Genomic DNA, 26,608 nt, shown 5'->3' with positions numbered 1-26,608 from the left:
GGAGTCACCTCCTGGTGATGCGTCACCGATACCCCAATCACAAGCAAGAAGACTGAACCGAGAGCAGCCGCTCGATCGATCCTGTGGACTTCCGAGTCTGTAACGCGGCAAACACGTCCTGGTGTGCGTTACAGCTGGCAGTCCCTGTGTCTCTGGTCGGGCTGGGAGTTACGACTCCAACCAGCAAAAGCGCCACTGCGCTTGGACTCAGCCGAGTCAAAAAGCGAAGCTCAATGGTTGACCGGTAGAGCTTCCGGGTCCTTCACAGGTGACGATGGGGCAAGACACGGCCCAGGGAGTAACGACTCGACCTACCTCCGTTCTTGCCTTACTGGAGCACCACTCCGGAACACTGCTCTTCACGAAGCAGGTACGTCGGTGTAAACACAATATCCGACAGCCTTGTACCTCCCGGTTCCTCCCTTTATAGGGCGTGTTTTCCTTGAGTTATGTAACAGCTCTCCTGTTTACATAAGGGCGTGTTTCCCTTGAGTTATGTAACAGCTCTCCTGTTTACATAAGGGCGTGTTTCCCTTGAGTTATGTAACAGCTCTCCTGTTTACATAAGGGCGTGTTTCCCTTGAGTTATGTAACAGCTCTCCTGTTTACATAAGGGCGTGTTTCCCTTGAGTTATGTAACAGCTCTCCTGTTTACATAAGGGCGTGTTTCCCTTGTATGACAGGAATTCTTGACAGTCCCGTCCCTGTGAGTGTCATCTTCGGTCCCTTCCCTATGAGTGTCATCTTCTGTCCTATCCCCCTGTGAGTGTCCTCTTCTGTCCCTTCCCTGTGAGTGTCCTCTTCTGTCCCTTCCCTGTGAGTGTCCTCTTCTGTCCCGTCCCTGTGAGTGTCCTCTTCTGTCCCTTCCCTGTGAGTGTCCTCTTCTGTCCCTTCCCTGTGAGTGTCCTCTTCTGTCCCGTCCCTGTGAGTGTCATCTTCTGTCCCTTCCCTGTGTCATCTTCCGTCCCGTCCCTGTGAGTGTCATCTTATGTCCCGTCCCTGTGAGTGTCATATTCTGTCCCTTCCCTGTGAGTGTCATCTTCTGTCCCTTCCCTGTGAGTGTCATCTTCTGTCCCTTCCCTGTGAGTGTCATCTTCTGTCCCTTCCCTGTGAGTGTCATCTTCTGTCCCGTCCCTGTGAGTGTCATCTTCTGTCCCTTCCCTGTGTCATCTTCCGTCCCGTCCCTGTGAGTGTCATCTTCTGTCCCGTCCCTGTGAGTGTCATCTTCTGTCCCTTCCCTGTGTCATCTTCTGTCCCGTCCCTGTGAGTGTCCTCTTCTGTCCCTTCCCTGTGAGTGTCCTCTTCTGTCCCGTCCCTGTGAGTGTCCTCTTCTGTCCCGTCCCTGCGAGTGTCCTCTTCTGTCCCGTCCCTGTGAGTGTCCTCTTCTGCCCCTTCCCTGTAAGTGTCCTCTTCTGTCCCTTCCATGTGAGTGTCATCTTCTGTCGTGTCCCCCTGTGAGTGTCATCTTCTGTCCTGTCCCCCTGTGAGTGTCCTCTTCTGTCCCTTCCCTGTGAGTGTCATCTTCGGTCCCTTCCCTGTGAGTGTCATCTTCTGTCCCTTCCCTGTGAGTGTCTTCTTCTGTCCTAACCCCCTGTGAGTGTCATCTTCTGTCCTAACCCCCTGTGAGTGTCCTCTTCTGTCCCTTCCCTGTGAGTGTCCTCTTCGGTCCCGTCCCTGTGAGTGTCATCTTCTGTCCTGTCCCCCTGTGAGTGTCATCTTCTGTCCCTTCCCTCGTGTCAATTTTGGTCTGTTCCCTGTGAGTGTCATCTACTATCCCTTTCCTTGAATGTTTTCACCGCACCCCACAGTATTGTATTGTAATTGCATTTGTATAGCGCTTACTACCCCTGACGAGGCGTCAAAGCACTTTTCGGTGAGTAGCACGCTACTCCGTGACCCATAGAGGATTAGTGTTGAATCAGTATAGTGAAACATGCAAGTACATTTTAAGTGGTGGATATGTTAGTCAGTTATTTGGATTCGGAAGGATAGCAGAAGGATAGAAGAGGAAAAAAGGTTTGTATTTATATAGCGCTTCTTACCCCTGATGGGGTGTTGAAGCGCTTTTCTGACGAGTAGCACGCTACTCCGGAAGCCCTTAAAGGATTAGTGGTGAATTAGTATGGTGAAATATGAAGCAATTTGAGTGGTGGATATTAGTCAGTTATATGGAGTGAGAAGGATAGCGGAGGGATAGAAGGGGAAGAAAGGTTTGTATTTATATAGTGCTTGTTACCCCTGATGGGGTGTTGAAGCACGCTACTCCGGAAGCCCTTAAAGGATTAGTGGTGAATTAGTATGGTGAAATATGAAGCAATTTGAGTGGTGGATATTAGTCAGTTATATGGAGTGAGAAGGATAGCGGAGGGATAGAATGGGAAGAAAGGTTTGCATTCATATAGCGCCTATTACCCCTGATGGGGTGTTGAAACGCTTTGTTGGCGAGTAGCACGCTACTCCGGAACCCATAAAAGCTTAGTGTTGAATTAGTATAGTGGAATATGGAATTACAGAAGTGAACATGTTAGTCTGTTATTTTGATTGAAAAGGATAGTGGAGGGATAGAGTGAAGGATTTTATTCTTTCTGTTTTTTGAGGTCATAGCAGTAGGAGAGGCTTTTGGATGAGTAAAAAGGGTTTTTGGAGGGGAGGAGTCAGAGAGAAGAGTTTAGAAAGGTTTGTTGTGGGGGATCAGTATAGTAAAAGAGGTGTCAGATGATGCAAGGAGGGGTAGAGTGGGGGAGAGTTTCAAAAGGTTTGTTTTAGAGGAGGGGTAGAGTAGGAGAGAGTCAAGAAAGGGTTATTTTGGGGATCATAGTAGTGGTATGGGGTTTGGGATAAATGAGAGTGGGTGTAGAGGATGTAATGATAAATGTATAGGGTGAAAGATGGGGTAGTGTATTGGAAAGAGTAGTAGAAAGAAGTTTGAGATGAGTCAAAAAGTTGGGCTAGAAAATATAGTGAGAGAAGTATAGGATGAGAAATAGGGTAGTGCATTGGATATGCTAAATTAGAGGAAAGTGATAAATATATAGATCCATAAGTACATTGAAAGTATACAGATGCATAAAGGAGGTAAGTATATGTAGATTAAAGATATTGATAGAGGTACAGGATGAGAAACAGGGGAGTGCATTGGATATGCTTTTTCAGGAGAAAAGTACCAGACACACAGATCCAAGTACATGGAGGTACATAGATGCACAATGGAAGCAAGTACATAGAGACCAAAGATGATTTTGTTTTTTTTTGGTTTTCATAACAAAATAATTATTCTACATGTTTATACAAAGCAATACACAAAGATAGGTACATATCTATTAATGCTTATGTACAGAGGGACACCTACATAGGGTGGGTGTTCATGAATGAGGCAATGGGCAGCATTTCTGGCCCTAGTCCCGACCAGTCTCGAACAGGCTCAAACAGGCACTCACCCTTGTCCTCTCCGCCCTACAGGCTCAAACAGGCACTCACCCTTGTCCTCCCCACCCTTAGCCTTGACGCCCTAAACCCTGGCCTTATGTAGCCCTAGTAGTCAGGTGACCCCTTCAGCCAATGGGAACCCTAGTCCTAACACCATCCAATCACAACACTAGCCCTAAAATCTAGAACCAATAGGAGACCAGGACCTTACAGCCATTCTTAGCCCTAGTCTAAGCACCCAATCAGTTTTAAAAAACCCTGATCTCTACCTCCAATAGAGGCCCTAGCCCTACCAGTTGTCCTAACCCTAGTCCAAGCAACCAATGGCACAGGAAGCTCTAGTCCCTACTTCCAATAGAAAGCCTAACCCTACTCTTAGTCCCACACCTAGTCCAGTAACCTATCACACCAAAAGCCCTATTCGCTACTTCCAATTAAAGAACTAACCCTAGCCCTAGTCCCACCTTAGTCCCAACAACCAATAACACAGGAAGCCCTAGTCCCTAATTCCAATAGAAATCCTATACCTAGCCCTAGTCCCAACCCTACATTGATTGAATCACAGACCCAAAAGCCAGTCAGAACCCTCAAATAACCAACCAATGAGGACACTAGCCCTAATCCAATAGAAACATCAGATACAATCACCAATCAGAGCACACATGTACCGAACAATATCAGCCTATATAGGGTCCCAGCTACCTCAGACCAGGTTTGCTGGCCAGGGAGTTGGAAGCTGCTGCTCTATTCAGAAATCTCCTAGGAGACAGACAGGCTCAATCCACACTTTGGACTTCTGCAGGTGAACTTGTCCTCCAACAACACTATTTGTGTAAAGCTCTACTCCCTCTCCTGGCCAAAAAAAGTGCACAGTCCCTATTAAACACAGTTTAAACAGCACACACCAGATTACTGCTGTCTCAGAGCACCCTCTGATGTAGAATATCCCTGTTGCTGGGGGGGAGGGGGAGCTGGTTTCACTGACTTGTTAACACAAAATGGTGGCTGGGGGTGCACTGCTTAACATACAGGCCTTAGCACAAAGCAAAGGAGACATTTGGAGGGAAAAACTGATAGTCACGGGGAATGAGAGGGAAAAACTGCAGAGTTTGGAGCGCAAATCCCACAATTCAACAGGTTAAATGGAAGTAGTCACAGGCAGGAAAAAACAAAAGTTTAAACACAAAAACATGGGATAAATTATGCAATCACTGGCAGGTTAAAACTACAATTTTAAACTGTAACAACCACAGGCAAAGACAGGTAAAGAAATTTAAAAAGAAAAAAAAAGATGATGCAATCACAGGTAGGGAAAATCGTTTTTTAAACTTTTTTAGGAAAGAGACAGCACTAGTCTGCCTCCTTACCACTTCCTGGACTCTGTTCACTGCAATCTGGGCACAGGTGGGCTGCAACTCACAAGATGGAGGAGAATGATTTGGGGTGCACCCAGCAAAGTCTTAAGGGACCTGGGCAGGTGTGGGAGGAGGGCTCAGATGTGCTTGGAGCTGGGGAAAAACCAATAGCAGTCCTATGTCTGCTGGTCTGGGGTGGGGCTGGGACTGGGTATAGCTTAGTATCAATTGCATAGTTTGTTTTCAGGCATTTGGACTTTAAAGGAGATAATTTAGTTCTATAAAACTTGGTAAGCATCGGATTGTTGTTTTAAAGATGAACTAATTAATCTACGTCATTTTATCATGACTAAAAACTAAGCTTAGCCTGCCCCCTGGTGGATATTGCTGGCTAAGCAGTGTCTATAAACCAGTCAATTAAACCAAGATTACACACATTAAAGGAACATAATCTGCGGTACATTCCGAGAATTAAACCGATTTTCATTTTTGAGTTATTTTCAAAGCATTTCATTCCAAGTTGGTTGTGGCTTTTATACATTGTCCGAAAGTTCTGATGCAAACAAAAACTCTAATCTGTACATGTTTTTGCAGTCGCTCTGTCCACTACTTGCTTTTATACACAGGGGGCCAAAGGGAAGCTGCGTGCAGGTTAATGCTGGAGCTCCTCCCACTGGTGGCCCGCTGGCCTTTAGAAAATGCACTTTCAACCAGGGCGCACATAGAAGCCCGCCCAGTTCTTGGCGCTACACTACACAAGCCGCCACATTTACCAACTTTGTGTACATGTGGTGACCGTCTTGCCTGGCAGCATGAAGCTCCAGGCAGTGGGGCACAGGAGCAGAGGCGAGGGCGTAGCTACCATCGGTGCAGGCGGTGCAGTGCACCGGGGCCCAGGGGTCGGAGGGGCCCAATCGCCCTGCCACACTGATGTTATTTCACAGGCTGCCTGCTCTAGTTTATCTTTTCAGAGACAGTGCAGGCCGGGAGCTTCGCTTGTTTACTTCTCCGGGTGAAGGATACAGAGGGAGACGAGGATGAGGGAAAAGAAGAGGAAAGAGTTAAAATAAAAAGAGAGGGGGCGGGGGGGGGTGGATTGAAGGGAAAGGTTACAGAATGGGAGAAAGATATAAAGTTGCGTGAGAAAAGAGATAAAGATGAGCAAAGAGGGGAAAGGAAAAGGAAGAGAAGGAACCAGGAATAAGGAGATAAGGGGAAAGGAGGTGTGGGTGGATGAGTGAGGGACAGAAGAGGGTAAAGACAGAGACTGAGGAAGGGGGCAGAGAGGAGAGCTTTAAATGGATGGAGATGAGAGGAGAGGTAGAAACAAGGAGGTGAGAAGGAAAGACGAGCAGAGTGAGGAACCTGGAGACCCGTAAATTACATTTGTGAAGCAGGTGCAGTGGCACCGGGGTCCAAGGCTGTGATGGGCGTGCTGCTGCTGATTTATAGCAGTATTTCAATATCAGCTGGGGGTGGGGAGGGGGGCCTAATTTCATTAATTGCGCTCTGGGCCAAGACCCCCCGGCAATGCCACTGAGCAGAGATCCTGTTTACTTAGCGACATTGTAACTCTGAGGACATCTCTTCATCGTCACAGCTCTTACCCTATGAGGGTGAGTCCCCACCATGAGACTGACATCTCAATATCATTTAAATAGGAAGATATCTCCTCCGAACACTTTTAGCGATGGATTCTTAGCTTTTCTGTCCATATTCTCCAGTTTTTGGATTATCTACTGCCCCTTTACCCATAAATTGCCCCTTACCATCAGCCCACATTTTGCTCACATTGCCAAACTCAGCAGGGCACAAGGCAATGGTGAGGACCAGAGAAGGGTTCTGTGGGTGGGCACACAGGTCTGTAATGAGACTGAAGAGGACTTTGACTTGCAGATTCCCAATAAGTCATCAGGTTGGCACAGCTTGTGTCTACCTTCTCACAGTCCTTCCTCTGAGGATGCCCCCGGCTATACCAGTGGTATGGGGCACCATAAATAGATGGCACAACAGAATGACGAAGTACCATGCCATATGGGCATCTCTACGCTAACACAAAAGAATGACAAGAGAAAAGTAAGGCTGCAGCGCCCGTCTGGTAGTGTTTGTACCAAACGCGCACACAGCAGCACAGGCATCGCACATTTACAGAACTCAGGAGATTCTCCTCAAGAACAAGCTGGGAGGCCCCTAGGGTAGCCATGGGCTTTGGAAATGCCCAGAGTAGGCTAGAACAGAACAGAACAGAATAGAACAACAGCATGTGCGCTGTCCAGATCCAACCTGGGGCCCTATTACAAATAGCAATAACAAGAAAGTGGGGAACCCAATCTACCCTTGGAGGCTTGGGCAAAACAACTAGTAGAGGGTAAAGGTGCCTTCAAGGGATTTCATTAGATACTCTCAGTCAAACCTATTCAAAATAATCACTTATTGGTCTAGCCCCGACTGGTGGCTGACTATTGAACAACCAAAGCATCAATGTAGATATTTAAAGCATGAATATTCAGCAATAGATAATTCTCAGACACAGGTATGTCTCTTTTCAATGGTAAGCATTTTAATATGAAAAGAATTAGAGAGGGTACATTGGAATACAACAAAACACCATGAAGGAGGACATACAACTTATAAAACCTTCAGATTATAGGCGTGAACATCTATTCCAGATCATAATAGAGGAAATGAATCTGAAAGCAACAGATAACAGTTCCTAAAAGGCAACCAATGCTGAAGAAATAGATGTATTTGTTGACGTTTCGGTCTTTTGTGGCAGATTTGACCGTCGGACCATCTTCAGGACGAAGAGTAGATTGAAAAAGTAGTCCCCTGTATAAACATAATTTAAAATTACATATATAGCCTTCAATGGCATAATTTATGAAAAAGAGACACAGACCTGTGTACAGAAAGAAAAAGGCCTAGTTAAGTATAGGACCGTCCGGTGTAACACAAACCTGAACCCAAAGAGTAGTCAAGAAAGAGAGAAATAATATACTGACACCAAACGAATTGAGGTGATTGAAAAGACATATATGGCTTACTTACATCTGGTCAGGCACTCAATTTAAGAACAGAAAGATCACAATTTGGTTTAAAAACTTTAAAGGGGCCTTGTGAATAACCTGCTATCGATATCAGCACTGTGAACAGAAAGAATGTCTGTTTATAGGTCCTCATTTTAAGTTAAAAATTATAATTATCCAAGAAACATTCGGTGTTGTACAATTCAACCTGGGCTTCCATCTGTAGGTTAATTAACTCAAAAACATATTCTGCTGTCAGCATGACCACTGAGGGGGAAGGGTAGCTTTTTTTAAGAGAGGGGGAGAGGTGTCTACCCATCGTCTAAACTTGACTGGCTGATGGCAGTGTTGATGCGCTATGACATGTTCAGAGTCTGATTCTGCATCCAGAGGGGTTTCTTTATCTATCATACCGCATTAACCTTCGTTCTTGAATGCGACCGGATGCTGCGAATTGTGTGCGCGCCACTGACTTGTAAAGACGGTTATCAAGCTACCACTGCTGGTAATGCACTGTATCGTGCTCGACGTCAAATTCAAACTTTCGGATACACAGCCTTGGATATTTGAAACAACAAATGAATCTAAAACCTTGTCGAGTGTTGTACAGCGACATCATTTGACCATAGTACAGTCCTGTTTATTCACTGTGCCCTTCAGTTCCAGAACCGAGGATGTGTGGAGAACAAGCTGGCTAATAACATAGGCTACTGAGTTGGCGTTTTTAATTCACTAGATCTTTTTTAAAGTCTGTGACTGCGCTGGGGTACGGACAGGGACATAATAAAGGCCCCCGCAGGCCCTGCAGTTCAGGGGGGCCCCCAGAGTTTGTTTGTAGGGGCCCCTCACCCTCTAAGCCCTGCCACTCAATGCCTTGCAGAATGCGTGCAATGACATGGAATAAGAAATAGTCAAACGCTCGGGAAAGCTGCTTTGCTTTACCGAACAGGCCCCTGCAGCATAGGAGGGTCCTACCATTCAGGGGCCCCCATTGAGCCCAAAACCAATGACTGTCTGTGCGATCTGAAAGATGCTGGCATCCCTCATCACATTCTGCAAGGGAGCCCATCATGTTGTGCTGTGCCACTGGGTACCAGCAGCTCCACACATCCTCATCAGCCCTTTAACTCTGACTCTTGCCACTGCATGGCCCACAGCAAGTACCATGATGCCATCTCCACTGCAAGGGCCACTTTACATACTCTGGTGCCATCTCCACTGCAGGGGCCACAGCCCATACCATGATGCCATCTCCACCGCATGGCCCACAGCAAGTACCATGATGCCATCTCCACTGCAAGGGCCACTTTACATACTCTGGTGCCATCTCCACTGCAGGGGCCACAGCCCGTACCATGGTGCCATTTCCTTCCCCAAATGGACCAGGTCTGTACCTTAAAGATGTAACTCTTTACTGCACTGTGCCTTCCTAATTAACAGTACTTTGTACTGGAGCCTGGGGAGACTATGTATGGACTATGTTATTTATATATTACAACGACTAACAGCAGCGCACCACTGTAATCATGTAAACATCCATAAGTCAGTCCATGTTATTCTTTTTTGTTGGACAGCTGGTAAACCCAGTATATTTAAGTACAAATAGTTTGTGTAGTTCAGAGCAATCTTGTTTGAATATCATCAGGGCAGCCTTGAAAAAGTCCAAAGTGGGGACAAAACACGTGTTAGCTTCTCTGTTATAAGACAAACAATCTTGATTTGAACTACATATAAACTGCTAATATGTAAATATATATGATTTATCAGCTGTCAGTCGAAAAAGAATAAAAGATCTGACTTATGAACAAGTAATGCATTATTACAAGTGAGTGCTTCCATCCGAGATCAAATAGACCGCACCCCTGCATGTCGGAAGTGATACAATAAAGCCCCTCTGGTACTTGTAATAAGAAGAGAATCTGTATAGCTAATCGCATGGATGATACTAGATGAAGGTGGTGCTGCCGTCCTGGTACTCCTGGACTTGTCAGCGGCATTTGACAGAGTCGATCATGCTACTTTGATCGACCGTGTCACAACCATCGATATCAAACACAGGGCCCGAGCCTTCTTAGCCTCCTTCCTGTCTAACCGCACCCAATCAATGAGTCTTGGCTTCTTTAACTCTCCATCATTCACCCTCCCATGTGGCGTGCCGCAAGGATCATCGCTGAGTCCGACACTATTTAACATCTATGTGTCGGACTTGGCCAGAGTCATCAAAGCACATGGGATAGGTCTCACTTCCTACGCCGATGACACACAACTGGTGCTGGCAGTACACCATGATGGAGGAGCAGTCGCGGCCAATTTTCAGGATGGAATGGTGGCCATCAGTACGTGGATGACTAACAATTACCTAAAGCTAAACTCTGAAAAAACAGAGGTAATGACTTTTGGCAAACTATCCCCGGCTTGGTCCCCCACCTGGTGGCCTACCAACTTGGGACCACCCCCTCTCCCGGTATCTAAGGTCAGAAACTTGGGTGTCATATTTGACGACAAGTTGTCCTTCGCAGCTCATGTCAACACTGTTGTCTCATCGTCATTCTACACTCTGAGGATGATAAAAAACTCTTACCATTCCTCCCACTCAGCGCTGGAGAGACCCTTGTCAGTACCTTAGTAATGTCTTAAACTGACTATTGCAAAGGTCTCTTCATGAATGCATAGAGTAAGGTCCTCAACAAATTACAGCTGGTCCAGAACTCCACGGCTAGAATGCTATCCGGGACCCCTAAGTACAAATCCATCGCAACAGTGCTGCGACAGTTTCACTGGCTTCCTATAAGAAGCTGAATCAAATTCAAGGCCCTCTGTATCGCCTATAAAGCCACGCGTAATACTGGACCTAGGTTCCTGAAGGAAGCGCTTGGTGCTTACACCCACAACAGATCTCTACTGTCATCTACAGCGAACTTGTTGAGGATCTCGCGCACTAAGAAAGCTTCATGGGGGACAGACGGTTTACCGTCGCCACCGCCAAACTGTGGAATTCTCTCCCCATCCACATCAAGACCTGCCCGACCCTACTTGCCTTCAGGAAAATTATAAAAACATGGCTTTTTAGCCAATAGTCCACAGACCATGTTTCATGCTCGCTGTCCGTAGCGCCGAGACACCTATGGGTATTTGCGCTCTTTATAAATTGTATAAAATAAATAAACACACAAGGTTCTTTGGAAAAGCCCCTTCAAGCATCACTCCATCATGTTGCACTTGTCTTGTTCACCTCCAGCACGGCTCCCGCATCCCCTTCTGATGATGTCATGGGATTCTCCCCTTCCATCCACACAAACAACAAGCGTCCCCTTCTGTACAATGCACAAGGTTCTTTGGAAGAGCCTTTTCAAGCATCACTACTGTATGCCTCTCTGTGATGTCCCACTTGTCTTGGTCACCTCCAGCGTGGCTCCTGCGTCCCCTCCTGATGATGTCACTTGTGTCTTCCCTCCTCTCCATAGGGTGGACCACTGGAACAACGAGAAGGAGCGCGTGGTGATGATCACAGAGAAGAGTCTGCTCATCTGCAAGTATGACTTCATCATGCTGGCCTGCCAGCAGATCCAGAAGGTGCCGCTCAACTACGTGGACAGGATCTGCCGCGGACAGTTCACCTTCCCGCCGCGGTCCCTCGACAAGTGAGTGCGACTTGTTCGCTTATGCCAAGTGTCGTTGAATGTCACGTTTGTCGTCATTGCTTCATTGGTGGATCTTATGGCCCACATTATAATTGACTTGCTCACCCTTAACTCATGAATTCCAGCTGCTTGCCTCTTAACCAGTTTTCTTTAAAAAGTACTTGTAGATGTACCGTAGGGCTCTTCTCGCTTATGAAGTTCAGAACAGAGGAGGCTCGTGCGGTGTATTCCTGAATAGAAGTGAGCCTGGGGAAATGAACCAGGACTGAACCTGTACAAAATTGGTATTTTTTGTTTTTTAAATGACATAGAAATAACTTCCCTGCTGCCCACCTCATCAGCACTCTTCTGCTCCTCTCCAGTTCCACACAGGCTCCCAGACGCCCCTAAGGCCAGTCCTGGCGCTGCTATCATGCTGCATGAAAGCAGCGTCAGGATTGGCCGGAGCGGCCTGCATGTACGCTCCCAGAGATGGTGGGAGCCTGTGCCTGCTGTCTCCAACCCGCCAACGCAGCTCGGGTTGTAGACCGCTCAGTGCGCATGTCTGTTTGTCCATCCTAAAGATGGCTGACCAACATTAAACAGGTCATGTCACTCATGAGACGGACACATTAGTTAGGTGGTTTCTGTTCGATTTTCTTTCTTTATTTAACATCATGTTTTGAGACAGCGATGAGCAATATCATCAGTACACATTTTGCTTTGCATTATCGTTGTTCTTGATCATCTGTAATGTTGATTATGGTGATTCGCCGCCTACGTAACGGGCGACTCTCCTCCACCATATCAGAAGCGCCGCCTCTGGAGGGCACCCGGTCTGGAAGGTTGGGCACGATGGCTTCTGTTGACATTAACATTCGGCTGCTCCCCTCTGGAGTGGCAGAATGGGCAACACACAATGGACTGGAATGTGGCCCAGGTGATTACAAGTGGCTGAGATTCATTCAAGAATTCCACCCAACACTTTTTTGTTTTTCTGCATGAAGTAAATAGTGCAGTGTTTGCAGTGTAACTGTGAGTCTGTCTGCAAAGCGTTGATTATCCAAAAAGTGCCGTGTGTGTAGTCTGACAGTATACCTGTCTGAATATGTGTCCGCCTACACTAAGCATAGCATCCAAACAGTGCAGCGTTTACTGTCTGACTGTGTGTCCGCCTGCACTATTCATGACACAAACAGTGCAGCGTTTACTGTCTGACTGTGTGTCCCCCTGTACTATTCATGACACAAACAGTGCAGCGTTTACTGTGTGACTGTGTGTCCGCCTGCACTATTCATGATATAAACAGTGTAGCATTTACTGTCTGACTGTGTCTGCCTGCACTATTCATGATAAAAATAGTGCAGTGTTTACTGTCTGACTGTGTGTCCGCCTGCCCTATGCACGATACAAATAGTGCAGTGTTTACTGTCAGTGTGTCCGCCTGCACTATTCATGATGCAGATAGTGCAGTGCTTACTGTCTGACTGTGTGTCCGCCTGCGCTATGCATGATACAAACAGTGCAGCATTTACTTTCTGACTGCGTGTCCACCTGCACTATGCATGATACAAACCGTGCAGTGCTTACTGTCTGACTGTGTCCGCATGAACCATGCATGATACAAACAGTGTAGTGTTTACTGTGTGACTGTGTGTCCGCCTGCATTATTCATGACACAAACAGTGCAGCGTTTACTGTCTGACTGTGTGTCTGCCTGCACTATTCATGACACAAACAGTGCAGTGTTTGCTGTCTGACTGTGTGTCCGTATGAACCATGCATGATGCAAACAGTGTAGTGTTTACTGTCTGACTGTGTGTCCACCTGGAATATTCATGATACAAATAGTGCAGCGTTTGCTGTCTGACTGTGTCCACCTGCACTATGCATGATACAAATAGTGCAGCGTTTACTGTCTGACTGTGCGTCCGCCTGCACTATTTATGATACAAGCAGTGCAGCGTTTACTGTCTGACTGTGGTTCCGCCGGCACTATGCATGATACAAACAGTGCAGTGTGTACTGTCTGACTGTGTCCACCTGCACTATGCATGATACAAATAGTGCAGCGTTTACTGTCTGACTGTGCGTCCGCCTGCACTATTCATGATACAAGCAGTGCAGCGTTTACTGTCTGACTGTGGTTCCGCCGGCACTATGCATGATACAAACAGTGCAGTGTGTACTGTCTGACTGTGTTTCCGCCTGCACTACGCATGAAACAAATAGTGCAATGTTTACTGTCAGTGTGTCTGCCTGCACTATGCATGATACAAACAGTGCAGCATTTACTTTCTGACTGCGTGTCCGCCTGCACTATGCATGATACAAACGGTGCAGTGTTTACTGTCTGACTGTGTGTCCACCTGGAATATTCATGATACAAATAGTGCAGCGTTTGCTGTCTGACTGTGTGTCCGCCTGCACTATTCATGACACAAACAGTGCTGCGTTTACTGTCTGTGTGTCCGCCTGCACTATTCATGACACAAACAGTGCAGCGTTTACTGTCTGACTGTGCGTCCGCCTGCACTATGCGTGATACAAACAGTGCAGCGTTGACAGTGTGTCTTGAGGAGACAGCACACGTTCATCGAAGTGCACCTTTAGCACACCACTGTGCTACTGGAAAACCTTTAATTCGAGGAAGTTTAAGCTTAAACCGTTGCATTTGATTTTTGAGGGGCGAGCCTGTGGCACACCTGCCCGTGTGCTCTGTTTCAAAGGGCCCCAAGAACATTGACACTACTGCAGGTGGACTATCAGGTTGGCATGGGCCACCATCGATGCCCGGGTATCTTGTACATATGTAATGCCCATGGAAACAGCACGGAAGGTGTTGTCCTGATTTGGGTGGCTGGTCCAATGCAACTTCCTTAAGATAGGGTCTCCAAAGGGGCACTTCCTGTGGTGGAGACGGTGATGGCTCCACCTTCTCTGGCCCTCAAGAAGAGGGCAGCACAGCCGAGAATGCAGAGCGAGGTGCTTGGCAGAACCCGTGCTGCCTAAAACACACAAAAGGTGATGGGAGGAATGCTTGCAATAATTCTAACCACTGGCAACCACTCGAACCGGTAATTGTTTTGCCCTCCATGCCACCTCAGTTTAGCCATATGCATGTCTTATTCCTGCTCCAATAGGAACAGAGGAGCCCGAACTGCAAAGCCGGGCCCTCCATGAACCAGAGTACAAGCCACCCAAGACTGGTTCCGCCCTTCTGGGGGCCCTTTATTCAAGTGCAGCTTGGTTCCAGTGGCACAGTGAGCACGGGACACCCGTCGGGGCACACCCCTGCTACTTAGGGCGGTACATAAAACACACAAAAGGTAACCTGTGATAGAAGCATTGCTCCTGCCTTCCGCTGAATGAAGTCCAGAGGTGGACACATGGACACACACCTCGACCCCCTTACACCCTTCGCCCTGAGAGGGCTGTATACTAGTGGTGTAAATTGTGTAAACGTTGCCTATTAGAGATCTCTAAACTTTTATCCTTGAGCGACAGAGGGGGCAGAATACAACAGGTAATAATTTATCCCAAATTAAGGAGGCTCCTGGCTTGCAGGTGTGTACCCCCCGCGGCCAACAGCATGGAATGGTGGAAAGCCGGCTGCCTTCCAGAACACACCCTCCCTGCCCTCCTGCTCCCGCCTCTCAGGGTGTGTGCACTTACTGGGCCGCGTTTTGTTTTCATTTCTAGCATTTGATGACTTAGGTGAGAAAACAAACTGAAAGAGAAAGACCATTATGAATCACTACAAGCAAACGTCGGCTCGCAGCCCCTGCCAGCGACGTGCTCAGACACACCTGGCGCGCCCACGGCGCTCTCAGAGCTGAGATGGGTTTCTTGATCTGTAACTGCTTTCCACACCTTAAAGGCCCAGAGTATTCTACACAGTTTCACATCTTCCTCTTGTCGCTTATTGCTCACTCGTGTTGGAGAGATATGTTCTATTGAAAACTAGTCAGCACAACCTCTGGTGCGTCGTACTCGCCTACAAACAACAATGTGGCGAACTGGCAGGGAGGGTGCTACATTCAGGGCACTGAAGGAAATCTGCCTTACAGTGCTACCATTAATGGCCACTGGAGGGCACCAGAGTGCTAAAAATAATCTCCAAAGCCAACTTGTTGCTTCAAGAAAGGGAGTGGCTGATTGGCAGAATTTGTTTTTTTCTGAGAATCTGAAAATCCGGAGGTGGATGCAGATAAACTGTGCACACTAAAGCACAAGCGTCGTAAACTAGCAGTGTAGAGTGTGAGAATATGTCTGACATCATGGTCATGCATCTGGGAGGGAAATATCCATTACAATGCAGGCATTACAACGCAAGTTCCATTACAACGCATGCCATTACAGCGCATATGTCTCACTGACCAGCATCTTCCCTGAGATAAGCACCCGGCGGTGTTAGAATAGTAAATTATGTTGTAATGGCGCATGCGTTGTAATGGCTTGTGTTAAAATAGCATGTGTTGTAATGGGAGTTGTGTTGTAAAAACCATGTTGTAAAAGTATGCGTTGTAATAGTTTGCGTTGTAACATCATACATCCATCTCGGATGATGCCTGAAAGCCACTGGGCTATCCTTTTAGATCTCTTTGCCTATTTTTGATGGAGCTGGGATACCCTGGGAGGGTTGTCCTAGCCCTTTGTCCTGGCTTTCCTTTGCACTTGAGCACACAGCTCTCTTGGTTAGGCGTCTTCTGCTGGAGCGGCAGCGGAGAGCAGCAGCTATAGCGCCAACCGATCTCTAGCGCCAACAGATCTCAAGGCTCAAGAGCTGACAGGAGTATGAGCAGAGACCTCTTGGTGTCACAACAATAATCCTTTTATCCCCTGAGCGCTCCCTTATTATGTTGTTGTCCTTCACACCTTCACTCACGCCTTCTCCACGTTCTAGGATTTGGTCGGTCTCGCTCTCTCATGATCCAGTTCCTCTCTTTTAACTTTTGTTTTAATTTTTGTTCAATGCTTGTTCGGAGGATGGGAGGTTTCCCTGCATCTTCTGTCCTCACTCTTCCGCGTCTGTTCTCAAACATTCCTCTTTTCTTACTCTTTTTATTCTCCAATGTGTTTCAATTGTACTCTTGTTTTTTTTTTAAGGATAATCTTTCCAAACTCCTACCACCATGCACTTGTTGCAACGTTACTCCTGCCTTCTTTCTCCAAGCCTCCTTACTTACCCTTTGTAACCGTTCTAGGCTGGAATTTCTTTGCGACCCAAGTCTTTATAGAAATGGAAAGAGGACATAACGCAAAAGTTTTGTTTTGTTTCAAGTAACTTTTTTGTACTTACTTATTTTTTAGAAGCTGTAATTAAACACATTTTTTTGTATTTTTTCCCCCCTCCCGGCCTGGGGTTCGAGACATCATCAGGGGAAGTCTTTTTAAGGAATAAATAATTTTTTTAATGTCTTTTCAACAACTTGGCTTTTCGTGAAGTTGATTTTCTATTTGGTTATCTTCATCCTTGCGGTATTTGCGGGGAGTCCTGTGACTCAACACCCACATCTTCCGGCCTTACATCCATTTCACTCTAACCTAGCGACCAAGTTATTTTCTTAGACCAATGAACTACCCCAGAGTCACTGGTCAGTCGAGGCGCACTCCAGAAGGAACCCTACAGAGCCAATAAGATGCCTCGATGCGGTCAGGGTTAACCTATCCTATGTGGGGCGTTGGATGTGCTCAGCTACCTTAGTACAAGTAGGGGTGAAGTATTTTCCTGTGATAGTCTGTGGTGTAAGTGCTGCACAGGAAGCTTGAAATAAGGCAGCACTGGCTCCCAGAAATTCAGGTGGATGCAGGCTTCGTCGAGGACAACCCGGGCTCTCCACGCCACTCTCTGACCCCAACCCTCATGATGATGCAACAGACTGTGGGTCGGTGCTGGCCACCCAGCTGCAATGTCCCCGCTAAGTCTGTGTACCTCCCTTCCTCTAGGCACCCTTGACGCTGGCTGCGGTTCAATGAGCTTTGCTGTTAGCCATGGTTCTAGGGGTGCCCCTGTCTACTGCAATCAGTTCAACGTTCATTTCTGCTACGGCAGGTCCCAACTTCTGGGCGACTTCCAGAGCTTTAGACTTACAGAATTATTTGCAGTTTGACAGACTGAGTACAACATTCAGTGTGGTGGGTATCGCGTCCGCTACATTATAAGTGCCATAGCCTGTCATTCACTTGGATTACAGCTGTCAGGACATCCACCAAATTACAAGTGCTTTAGGATGTAACGCACATGTGTTACAGCCATCGGTACATCCACCAAATTACAAGTGCCATAGGCTGTAATGCGCTTGTATTACAGCTATCGGTGCATCCACCGAATTACAAGTGCTATAGGCTGTAATGCGCTTGTATTACAGCTGACGGGACATAAACAAGTGCCATAGGCTATAATGCACTTGTATTACAGCCAACAGGACATTTGTCACACTACAAGTGCCACAGGATGTAATGCATAGACTGTAATGCACTTGTATTACAGCCAACCGGATATTTGCCGCATTGCAAGTGACAAAGGCTATAATGCGCTTCTATTACAGCCGACGGGATATAAACAAGTGCCATAGGATGTAATGCACTTGTAATGCAGCCAACAGGACATCCGGCACATTACAAGCACCATAGGATGTAATGCACGTGTATTACAGCCGACAGAACATCCGCCACATTACAAGTGTCATAGGATGTAATGCACTTGTATTATAGCCAACAGGACATCCGCTACATTACAAGTGCAATAGGATGTAATGTACTTGTATTACAGCCAACAGGACATCCGCCACATAACAAGTGCCATAGGATGTAATGCACTTGTATTACAGCTGACAGGACATCCGTCACATTGCAAGTTCCATAGGAGGTAATGCACTTGTATTACAGCCTGGCAGGACATCCACCACATTACAAGTGCCATATGATATAATTCGCTTGTATTACAGCTGACAGGACATCTGCCACATTACAAGTGTCATGGGAGGTAATGCACTTGTATTACAGCCTGGCAGGACATCCACCACATTACAAGTGCCATATGATATAATTCGCTTGTATTACAGCTGACAGGACATCTGCCACATTACAAGTGTCATAGGAGGTAATGCACTTGTATTACAGCTGACTGCGCTTGTATTACAGCTGACGGTACATCCACCACATTATAAGTGTCATAGGATGTAAAGCACTTGTATTACAGTTTACGGGACATCCGCCACATTACAAGTGCCATAGGATGTAATGCACTTGTATTACAGCTGACGGTACATCCACCACATTATAAGTGTCATAGGATGTAATGCACTTGTATTCCAGCTTACGGGACATCCGCCACATTACAAGTGCCATAGGATGTAATGCACTTGTATTACAGCTGACGGTACATCCACCACATTATAAGTGTCATAGGATGTAATGCACTTGTATTACAGCTTACGGGACATCCGCCACATTACCATAAGCTATAAATACACTTGAATTACAGCAGACGGGACATTTGTCGCATCTGTGATGGAGGATTCCGCAAACCAAACTATAAACAAGGCCCTTAGTCTTAGTCTTGAAGGCAATGGTACCATGGACATAGTCCAGCTCCCGGCAAATGCCCCTCTGTGCTGGTGCAAAGAGCGTCTTCTGGCCGTCCGGACAAAGTGTAAGTTACTGGTTCAACGAGACAAGTATGAAACCAACTTTGGAGCCTTGGCAGGAATTCAGGGCCTGATTGAGATCTCGGAGGATGAGTTACTCCGTCATAACGGTGACGGCCAGGAGGGGCGCGGCGGGGTGGGGGATTCAACAGACGACGCAGAGGGAAAATTAATGATTTATTTAATTTTCTCTCAGCGTCATCTGTCAAATCCCCCCCTCACCGCTCTGACCTGCATGGGCCGCTCCTGGTGACTGCTATCCCATCCGCCGAAATATAAATCCATTTATATCCTATGGGATTTATAAGTCAGCAGGTGGAAATGTCCTTTATTGCTGTAACGGAGTAACCCGTCCTCCGAGATCTAAATCAGTTTCTCAATTTTAATGTGAGTCCAAGCTGCCTTTGAATTTTAAAATCTCCACCAAGCCAGTTTGAATGTGTCCTTCAGGCTTCTTCATGGCAGCGAAGGGGGCTGCAAGGGTGGCCAGGGTGTGGATTCCAATGAGATCCCAGACACACCAGACCTGGCCACACCTGTGAAGGTAATGGCGGCGACAACACAACAGGAGGAAAGGGGAGATCTGTCGCTGTTGTTGAGCCAGATAAGAAAAGGGTGTACATTGTCCACTCCACACATATGTGCACATGTTTTATGTGGTTTAATTGAGAACTCAATAGTGAGAATACATTAGAGACACTATAATCTTGAAAAAGGTTTTGTGAGAAGATCCATTTCGTTGAATGAACAAAACTGAGAAAAAATTAGAAAAAAATACTGATCAGTTATCAAATTCCAGGTCTGAAAGATGAAAAGTTTTTTTTTTTTTAAAAAGCACAAAAAAGTTGATTTGTAATTTGCAAGAACTTCGAAAAATACTCAAAAGTGCATTTTTCAAAGTTCGATCTTGCACACATACATGACCTTGGTGCATGTGTGTGTGCAACATGTGGCAACATGGCAATTTCAGGGGTGCCTTAGGCTATCCCTTTGGCACCCTTGAAATTGCATGTCGCAATTAAGAAATGTGTAGGAATCGCAATTTTTTTGCGATTCCTACATGCATAAGCAATTGCAATTCCTAAATTGCGATTTCTTAATAATCGCAATTTAGGAATCGCATTAACAAAGTTTGATGCATGTGGCCCGTAGTTCTAGAGGACTGCATGAACTATGCGGTAGGTCTTCAGGCCAAAGATGGGGGTACAGAGACCTGTATCCCTGAAACTAGAATTAGCTGGGATCAAACACCAGTCATTGCCTATCCTGGACCGAGGGGCTTCAGCCAACTTCCATCATGGGTCGGGGTGCCCTTTAAGCCTCGTGCTCTACTGGGGAACATTGGCAAAAAGTCCCAGCTTTCCTTGAATATTAGGTCGTCGGTCCCTGCAAAGTCACTCCCGCTGAGTGAGATTCAAAGTGCCTGGACCTACAGATTCTGTACATCCACAGGCGCTGATAGATGCTTTCCCCTTTCCATACTTTGGCCCATGTGGGGCCGTATGCATCAATGCTCTTCACTTGTGGATCCCGGGCACACATGGGCAGATGAAAATCCTCCCCTCTCTGCATTGATTGTGCTCTTATCCTGAATTGAATCCTTTGTTGTCATTCCGAGGAGGTTTGGAAAACATTTACGTTGTTTGCAAACATCTGCGGACTTACTGGACAGTTTCGGAGTGGCCCATAGACGTCGATTCCAGCTTCTCCCAAGGGGTAGGATCTCGGAGTTGCATTTTTGTGTGACAGACTAGATTGCAAATGAATGTATGAATGAATTGGTATACTTGTAGCCTGCCATGCCACTTTTCTAGATGAGTTATGGAGGTGGTTTGTGGTAGAAGTTGAGCAAACTTCAGAGTCGATTGTGATCGGGAGAATGATCCGCAGCCGTGGTCTGTGAACACCTGAACCTCTCCCTTGTTCAAGCTGCAAACAACGATCAATGGATTTATAGAAGACTTTTCTCAGATCATTGAAGGATGTAGCATTCTACCTTTTCGTTGAAGTATTTTGGAACCCTTCCATGGATGTGTCTGCCGGAGGCAGCAGGCTGTGAAGGTGGAAGATACTGCATAGAGAGTTTACAGTCAGGAAGATCAGATCTGTGACTTCTGTCCAGCATCTGGTCTTGCTGCGGCTTTCTGGTCCACTCGAAGGAGACGGGTGAGTGGATGATCGCAGACAGAGAGGTAGAGTGAGGGAGTGTCCTTGAATCAGGAGTTGATGAGTGTTCCTACCACTAGTGACTATCCTCCTGGGAATGAAGCTGGGGAATGCATCAGAGTCGCGGAGGGAGTTGCATGACACGTTTACCACCGAATAGACGTAGGAGGCGAGAGGGACATCCGAGTCGAAGGTGACACATCCTTTTGGCATCTGTGCAGGAGTGATTGACTGGCCTATGATAAGCCAGTGATGCTCAGGTGCTTGGTGGTTTGTTTGACCATTTAAAGAGTCAATTCCAACCAAAGATCACTTTCAAAGGAGTCCCTGAACAGATTCCAACCAAAAATCACTTTCAAAGGAGTCCATGAACACATTCCATCCAAACAACACTTTCTAAGGAGTCCCTGAACAGATTCCAACCAAAAATCACTTTCAAAGGAGTCCATGAACACATTCCAACCAAACAACACTTTCTAAGGAGTCCATGAACACATTCCAACCAAACAACACTTTCTAAGGAGTCCCTGAACACATTCCAACCAAAAATCACTTTCAAAGGAGTTCATGAACACATTCCAACCATCACCTTCAAAGGAGTCCACAAACACATTTCAACCAAAAATCACTTTCTAAGGAGTCCCTGAAAACATTCCAACCAAAGATCACTTAGGAGTCCCTGAACACATTCCAACCAAAAATCACCTTCAAAGGAGTCCACAAACACATTTTAACCAAAAATCACTTTCTAAGGAGTCCCTGAACACATTCCAACCAAGGATCACGTTCTACGAAGTCCCTGAACACATTCCAACCAAACATCACTTTCTAAGGAGTCCCTGAACACATTCCAACCAAAGATCACTTTCTAAGGAGTCTCTGAACACATTCCAACCAAAGATCACCTTTTGAAGGAGTCCCTGAACACATTCCAACCGAAGATCACTTTCTAAGGAGTCCCCGAACACATTCCAACCGAAGATCACTTTCTAAGGAGTCCCCGAACACATTCCAACCAAAGATCACTTTCTAAGGAGTCTCTGAACACATTCAAACCAAAGATCACTTTCAAATGAGTCCATGAACACATTCAAACAAAAGATCACTTTCTAAGGAGTCCCTGGACACATTCCAATCAAAGATCACGTTCTACTAAGTCCCTGAACACATTCCAACCAAACATCACTTTCTAAGGAGTCCCTGAACACACTCCAACCAAAGATCTCTTTCTAAGGAGTCTCTGAACACATTCCAATCAAAGATCACGTTCTACTAAGTCCCTGAACACATTCCAACCAAACATCACTTTCTAAGGTGTCCCTGAACACATTCCAACCAAAGATCACTTTCTAAGGTGTCCCTGAACACATTCCAACCAAAGATCACTTTCTAAGGAGTCCCTGAACACATTCCAACCAAAGATCACTTTCTAAGGAGTCCCTGAACACATTCCAACTGAAGATCACTTTCTAAGGAGTCCCTGAACACATTCCAACCAAAGATCACTTTCGAAGGAGTCTCTGAACACATTCCAACCAAAGATCACTTTCTAAGGAGTCTCTGAACACATTCAAACCAAAGATCACTTTCAAATGAGTCCATGAACACATTCAAACCAAAGATCACTTTCTAAGGAGTCCTTGAACACATTCCAACCGAAGATCACGTTCTACTAAGTCCCTGAACACATTCCAACCAAACATCACTTTCTAAGGTGTCCCTGAACACATTCCAACCAAAGATCACTTTCTAAGGAGTCCCTGAACACATTCCAACCAAAGATCACTTTCTAAGGAGTCCCTGACCACATTCCAACCAAAGATAACTTTCTAAGGAGTCCCTGAACACATTCCAACCAAAGATCACTTTCTAAGGAGTCTCTGAACACATTCAAACCAAAGATCACTTTCTAAGGAGTCCCTGAACACATTCCAACCGAAGATCACTTTCTAAGGAGTCCCTGAACACATTCCAACCAAAGATCACGTTCTACGAAGTCCCTGAACACATTCCAACCAAACATTACTTTCTAAGGAGTCCCTGAACACATTCCAACCAAAGATCACGTTCTACTAAGTCCCTGAACACATTCCAACCAAACAACACTTTCGAAGGAGTCCCTGAACACATTCCAACCAAAGATCACTTTCTAAGGAGTCTCTGAACACATTCAAACCAAAGATCACTTTCAAATGAGTCCATGAACACATTCAAACCAAAGATCACTTTCTAAGGAGTCCCTGAACACATTCCAACCAAAGATCACGTTCTACTAAGTCCCTGAACACATTCCAACCAAACATCACTTTCGAAGGAGTCCCTGAACACATTCCAACCAAACAACACTTTCGAAGGAGTCCCTGAACACATTCCAACCAAAGATCCCTTTCTAAGGAGTCTCTGAACACATTCAAACCAAAGATCACTTTCAAATGAGTCCATGAACACATTCAAACCAAAGATCACTTTCTAAGATATTCCTGAACACATTCCAACTAATATCACTTTCTAAAGAGCCCCTGAGCACATTCCAACCCAAGATCACTTTCTAAAGAGTCCCCGAATGCATTGCACGTAGGTTCACTTTCTAAGGAGTCCCTGAATGCATTCTCTCTGAAGTTCAGTTTAGAAGTAGGTACCGTCCATATTCCCACTAAATTTCTCATTCCACTGAAGCATACCGCCTCTCGGTACAGAGTCACAGTTCGATGCTGTAAGACCGCAGAAGTGTTGTAAATGAGGGGGCTTCTGGAACTCCTGCACTCTCCAGGGCATTGACCAACTCTACTTCTTGCTCCTTCTAGGGGGTCTTCTGAACTCAGTTGTCCCCCTTTAAACATTGCTCCTCCCACAGAGTGCTGCTAAGATTTCGAATGCCTCAAGCATCATGCTCTTAAGTTCCAAATCTCACTTGCCCACAAAGCAGCCTTGAATTCAGGATTACTGGGCAGGTGTGCTGTAGAAAAAACAAGTGCACTCATAGACTGCTTTCTTGTGCCTCATACACTGTTGTTTAAACCTTCACGAATACCTCATTGTGCTTCAAACACTGGTCATGTTTGCCCTCCGACTCTGTCGGTGCACCCTATTGCCCAATCTCCTCCATCACTCAAGCTGCTCATTCATGCTATCCAATATGCCATAAAATTCAGCCTTTTCTGAGGTGCGGATGCCCTACCCGTGTCGCTTCCTGAACAGCACATTTTTGCTCTTGTACATTTATACTCATGCCTTCTGACTGCTGATCTGGGCCCGCACAATTATCCACAGTACCCCCACCTCCAACACCCCACCCTAGGTAGAGAAGGCATGAGGGCTCAAGAGTTCCTGCCCAAACTGAGCCCTGGCTCCTCCCCCAAACACCCCGCCTAAATCTGCATGCCCGCCCTGCGTGTGGGGCAGAGCAAAGTGTGATCCTTAGCGGACCATCTGTGCAGTGTTAATGTGTAGACCCGACATACGAGCACCCAGGAAGATACTCGACTAACCTATCATGATACAGTGGAACCCTGCTGTATGTATGTCAGATGTCTCATTCCCTCATGCTAGTATCTTATAGCAACCTGACGCCATTTTATTCTGAGGAGTGGAACATATGTTGTAACTCTGCATGGAAAGGAGTTTGGATGAGAATATTCTGATACTTTGGTCTAGTGCCTAAGAAACCTTCTACCTCCACCATCCTTTCAGGAACCTCCTGATCTCCTTGCAGCTCATGACATTTATTTGTTTATACATATTAATATTGGGGCCACTGGAATGATGCGATTGTGCGGCCGGGCCGATTTACGCATATATATAGGTTTGCCACATAATCCATCATCTGCCGCATAATCTGCAGATTGTTACAAAAAAGCTCAAATGGTTCAAATGTTACTAAACATGTGTCGACATGTGTGGCCGCGCATTGGAAGGTCCTTTGCAAAGCTGGACTGGTCACCTTTCTGTTGCTTATTGCTATATTGGGTGTTAAACTGGTCTTAATGAGGTGCAACTAATGCTCAGACAGTGTTACCAATTTTAAAAATGAAGGAAGCAGGATTATTAAAAAATGTGCCACATTATGCAGCATATTTTGCCTTTTCTTGCCGCATGATTTACTCAATCCTGCTGCGTAATCCCAGTGGCCCTGAGACGTTGCAGTCCAAGCTCGGGAGCCAGGTTACCGTGAAGTACAATTCTACCCAAAAGCCTGTGCCCCGGGGAAGGGTGGCCTAGGAATGTTTCCCGGTGGATCCTTTCCTCATGGGAACCAAGGACATGAAAAGGGTTGAGTAACTCACTAAGCCAAGTGAATCTAAACAGTGCCTCCAAGGAGGCTCCTAGTACGGCGTTTCGTGATTCATCGGCTTGCTCGCCGGCAACACCCTGCAACAATATCATCACCAACCATGCCAACTCCTGGGGGTTTAGGCTGCTGACAGTGGCTGTAGGGGTGATCACTCTAATGCTGAAATCCTCCCAGCTCCAGTGTGGTACCACATGCTATGCTTTTAAAGGGACACTGAAGAAGCAGGGCCTTCACCTTGGATGGAGGCACAAAACCAAAACTTCTTGCGGCTCAAGGAAGTTAAGGGATGGATTGGGCAAGCACTTAGAAGCGTTTCATAAAAACCTGAGTGAGAAGGGTTGCGGTCCATGTAGTCTACTGTCATGCGTATGTTTGTTTACTGCCCGCGTGTTGCCCTGCACTGTATGGCACTGCTAGTGTTTCCCAAGCCCCATGTGCATTCATGCACTGAGCCGACAGTCGGCCTTGGACTGATCCGATGATGCATTTCTGCTGCTGTGGGATCTTCTGCCCACTCACTGCTCAGCAATCACCTTCTTAATGTGAGTCCAAGTCACTGTAAATAAAGGGGAGGCCGTCTCTGTCCAGAACTACTCTGCCACGTGCAACCCGTTGTGTTCAATGAAGGTCCTTCACTATAGGTCAATATATGTTCAGACAGCAACACTAGACCATCAGAAGTGACAAACCTGTTCTGACAAACGCCCAACCCACCACCCAGATGGGAATTCAACCTGTTGGTTCTCCTGCTGGTAGAGGGCAGGGGCATGTGTGTGGCTGTTCTGACACCTTAAGGATTCAAAGTCATGGCTTAACTGAGAATGATGTTTGTTGTTTGGATAAAGGACACCAGACCTGGGCCAGATGGTTGAGGTCCCAAATCCAGCAAAAGAAAGATGTCAGGTAGGGTGGGCTTGAACTGACAAAGTCCTCATGCTTGGTAACACAGGAGGACCACAAGCATTCTGTTAATACAGCCAAGGACCAGTTCTGTAGAGGAAGGGTCAGACAGGATGGAGAGGAAGCATGAGTAGATAATCACAGCTTACTCTAGCATTCTTACACAGTTGAA

The 26,608-nt window shown here is 46.3% G+C and overlaps 1 protein-coding gene across 1 annotated transcript in view; it reads left to right on the top strand.

The window, feature by feature from the left end:
* The window catches only part of TPRG1 (tumor protein p63 regulated 1), a 191,520-nt gene that overhangs the window by 64,228 nt on the left and 100,684 nt on the right, over positions 1 to 26,608 (top strand). Inside the window, exon 4 of the mRNA XM_085635892.1 lies at positions 11,272 to 11,448. Within this exon, the coding sequence (XP_085492018.1) occupies positions 11,272 to 11,448 (177 nt within the window). The remainder of the gene's footprint in view (positions 1 to 11,271; positions 11,449 to 26,608) is intronic.

This window comes from Triturus cristatus, chromosome 11, assembly GCF_964204655.1.
Source record: "Triturus cristatus chromosome 11, aTriCri1.1, whole genome shotgun sequence".
NCBI lineage: Eukaryota > Metazoa > Chordata > Amphibia > Caudata > Salamandridae > Triturus > Triturus cristatus.
The sequence above is the reverse complement of the archived record's forward strand: the minus strand, read 5'-3'. Positions and strand labels throughout refer to the sequence as shown.